Genomic DNA, 2,924 nt, shown 5'->3' on the forward strand with positions numbered 1-2,924 from the left:
TAGATTCACATATATCCCAAAAGCCATGTGTGGCTTGGCGATTGGCACAACACTCTCATTGAAGATGCAGGAGGTTCTCTTCTTAAACCCACTCGATCGACACCGAACTTTTGAAATATTCAGAACGTGTTTAAGTTGAGCTCAAGCCAGTATCTTGCCAGACCGATTTCATTCTAAATAGAAGAGGCGGCGGGCTAAGGATCAGCTCGATTCAATTGGTTGAGTAGGACTCGGTTTCATTTCAAGAATATCTAGCAAAATCCGACCTTAAAACCGATTTCTACCACAACATTCACAGAAAAAGATGACCCCAACGAAGCTAAAGCCCGCCAATTAGCTCGACAGGTCGAAACCGTCCGATCGAGTCCTCCTTGAGAAGACATCGGACGGCCGACGGTGCAGCAAAATTCATCCCGAACGGATATCGGCAAAATCCGAAAGTGACCCGGACCGACCCGAACTCGTGACGCATGATCGCCGTTCGACTTCCGCCGGGGGAGGGGCCCACCGAGCAACGGTCCGAACGGAGCTCCCCCCACCACACACGGCTCGCGCGATCCGATCCACACAATTAATCGCCGAGCTTAAGCGGGAGGATTTCAAATTTTGAAAAAAAAAAAAGAATTCCACCTCCACCTCCACCTCCACCTCCCATTTCGAAAAAAACGCGAGGGGATGCGAAACTACCGTTTTGCCCCCCCTCATCTTTGCCTACCTTTACCCTTTCCGCTTTTCGAAGATTCGCAGCCACCGTCCGTCGCCTCGCTCCCCCCAAGCTCTCCATTTCTGCTTCCCGATTTCGCTCCGCCCGCCCTAAAACCCCTCCTCCTCAGGTGCTGCTCCGATCCGATCCGTCTTCTTCGCTGGCCCCCGATTGCGCTACTCGATTCCCCCGTTTCTGATCGGATTTGATCTTTGCTTTTCGGGCCTCCGATTTCGCAGGTCGCGTCGCGCGCCGGAGCTCCGGTCGGTTTTTCTGCACGGACATGGGTCAGATCCAGTACTCCGAGAAGTACTTCGACGACACTTACGAGTACAGGTTGTGTGCGGTTCCTCGCGGGCCTCGTCGTTGCGGTTTTTCTCTTCTTCTTCTTCTTCTTCTGTGTCGCGGTCGCTGACGTTTTCGTTTTCCGGTGTCCCGTTTTTTTTTTTTTTTGTTTGGTGTTTTTCCTTGGCGATGCTGCGCAGGCATGTGGTACTTCCTCCTGATGTCGCCAAGCTTCTCCCGAAGAACCGCCTCCTTTCTGAAGTAAGTTTGGCTGGCTCGGTGCTGGTGTTTTTGTTGAGAAAAACAAGAAAGTGTTGCTTTTGATCCGCTTTGCTGTTAGTCGCTGGAATGAAGGGCGATTGGGTGAAATGAGAGATTTTTTGTTTCGATTTTCTCCTGATTTGGTGCGGTTATCGAGTCGTGCGGTGAGGCGGGTTTCCGCTGGAGGAATTTGCTGTTCTATTATTTGTTTTCACTCGTCGTGTTGGATGATTCCTTGCAAGCCATTCGAGTGGGTTTGGGGCTAGTTCAATTTATGGTTTTTTGGTGACAAATAGATGAAAAAATGGGATAAAAGGATGTGACACCTCGAGTTGCCTTGTTGCTCACGAGGAGAAGATTCATTAAAGTAGTCGAAATGATCGGATTGCGTCCTGAAACGATATATAGGAGTTGAATGCTAGACATTGCGCTGTTTCATCTTCTGTGTAATTGATTTCTTGCTATCAGCAGCATGGCCGAACGATAGGAGTTGAATGCTAAAACATTGCTTTTGAGACTTGTGTGTGATCATGTTTATTGATTGTTTGCTTGCTTTACTTCTGCATATTACCAATGTGTTTGCCCTCTAAGCCTTAGTAATGCCCGTTTTAGATTTTCTTGTGTTTATATGTTTTAAAATTGAAAGACAAAGGAGTATGTAGAATACAGTACGTTTGGACTCAACCACAGTTTTGACTTGTTGCATTATGGGTTAAGAAAAGGCGTAAAATTTTAACTTGATATGCGATGTGAAAGATATATAATGTAGATAATCATTTAGTTGAGTGTCCTGCGTCAGGATCGTAATCTAGTGATTGGTAGAGTGTCCTCTCTTATATCTTTTTCGGTCTAGTGGATCTTTGCAATATTGCTTGTCTAATACTTTATTAATGGATGGTGCGTAAGAAATGTGTGTCCAAATTTGAATGATCACGTGTTCTTCTTTATTTCGTCTCCACCAGAATGAATGGCGTGCCATTGGAGTGCAGCAGAGTCGTGGTTGGGTTCACTATGCAATTCATCGCCCTGAACCACACATCATGCTCTTTAGGAGGCCTCTGAATTACCAGCAGCAGCAAGAGAACCAGGCCCAGCAAAACATGCTTGCTAAGTAAACATGTTATTTTGCTAATGCTTTGAAACAATATTACAGTATAATTAGGGTTGGAAGGTTTAGTAAATGTTAGGATGTTATGAAACTTGTCATTGTAATTGGCGGCAATTCTCCTCTTTGGAGAATCTATCGTGGAACTTTGTTTGTTGTGGTGTCAGTGATCTGATGTTTGTACTGGTCACTTTGGTCCTTTGTTTGAATAGCACTTGCCTTGCTTGGCTGGTGTAATTGACAAATGTCTGGCGGATATCAAGATGAATACTTAATACTGATTTTGTGTTTTAAGTGGTTCTCACGATTCTGCTGTCACATTTAACTTACAAATTTCCGCTAGTTGCATAAAAGATTTTAGAGAAAAACACCCCCTTTTTTTTTTTTTGGTGAAATCACGTCCGCCTTCATTTCATTTGCATGTTAGGGACTCTGTGACATGGGGACATAATTGCAATTCACATGGGGAAGAGTGGGTTTTACATGGGTTTCATGTGATCTAATGACTTTGCTGATGTTCTACCATCCACTCAACTTACGTAAGTATTTTTCATCAACAAAGATTCATGG

General features: G+C 44.9%; 1 protein-coding gene across 1 annotated transcript; it reads left to right on the forward strand.

Annotated features, from left to right (window-relative positions):
* The first annotated feature begins 741 nt into the window (after positions 1-741).
* LOC115673271 (cyclin-dependent kinases regulatory subunit 1) lies at positions 742-2,648 on the forward strand. The gene is made up of 4 exons (XM_030595387.2): positions 742-833; positions 943-1,039; positions 1,189-1,249; positions 2,212-2,648. The coding sequence occupies exons 2-4, from the start codon at positions 987-989 to the stop codon at positions 2,362-2,364; spliced, it is 267 nt and encodes an 88-aa protein (XP_030451247.1). The 5' UTR covers positions 742-833; positions 943-986; the 3' UTR covers positions 2,365-2,648.
* The last annotated feature ends 276 nt before the right edge of the window (positions 2,649-2,924 follow it).

The sequence above is a fragment of the Syzygium oleosum genome, unplaced genomic scaffold, assembly GCF_021117445.2.
Source record: "Syzygium oleosum isolate NSW1041296 unplaced genomic scaffold, Sole_v2.1 Sole_v2.07, whole genome shotgun sequence".
NCBI lineage: Eukaryota > Viridiplantae > Streptophyta > Magnoliopsida > Myrtales > Myrtaceae > Syzygium > Syzygium oleosum.

Bases quoted from the DNA above. Each gene is read 5' to 3' on its own strand.
- LOC115673271 (XM_030595387.2), top strand. From the start codon at position 987: ATGGGTCAGATCCAGTACTCCGAGAAGTACTTCGACGACACTTACGAG. The intron at 1,040-1,188 runs GTTGTGTGCGGT...GATGCTGCGCAG, and splicing joins GACGACACTTACGAGTACAG to GCATGTGGTACTTCCTCCTG. The intron at 1,250-2,211 runs GTAAGTTTGGCT...CGTCTCCACCAG, and splicing joins AGAACCGCCTCCTTTCTGAA to AATGAATGGCGTGCCATTGG.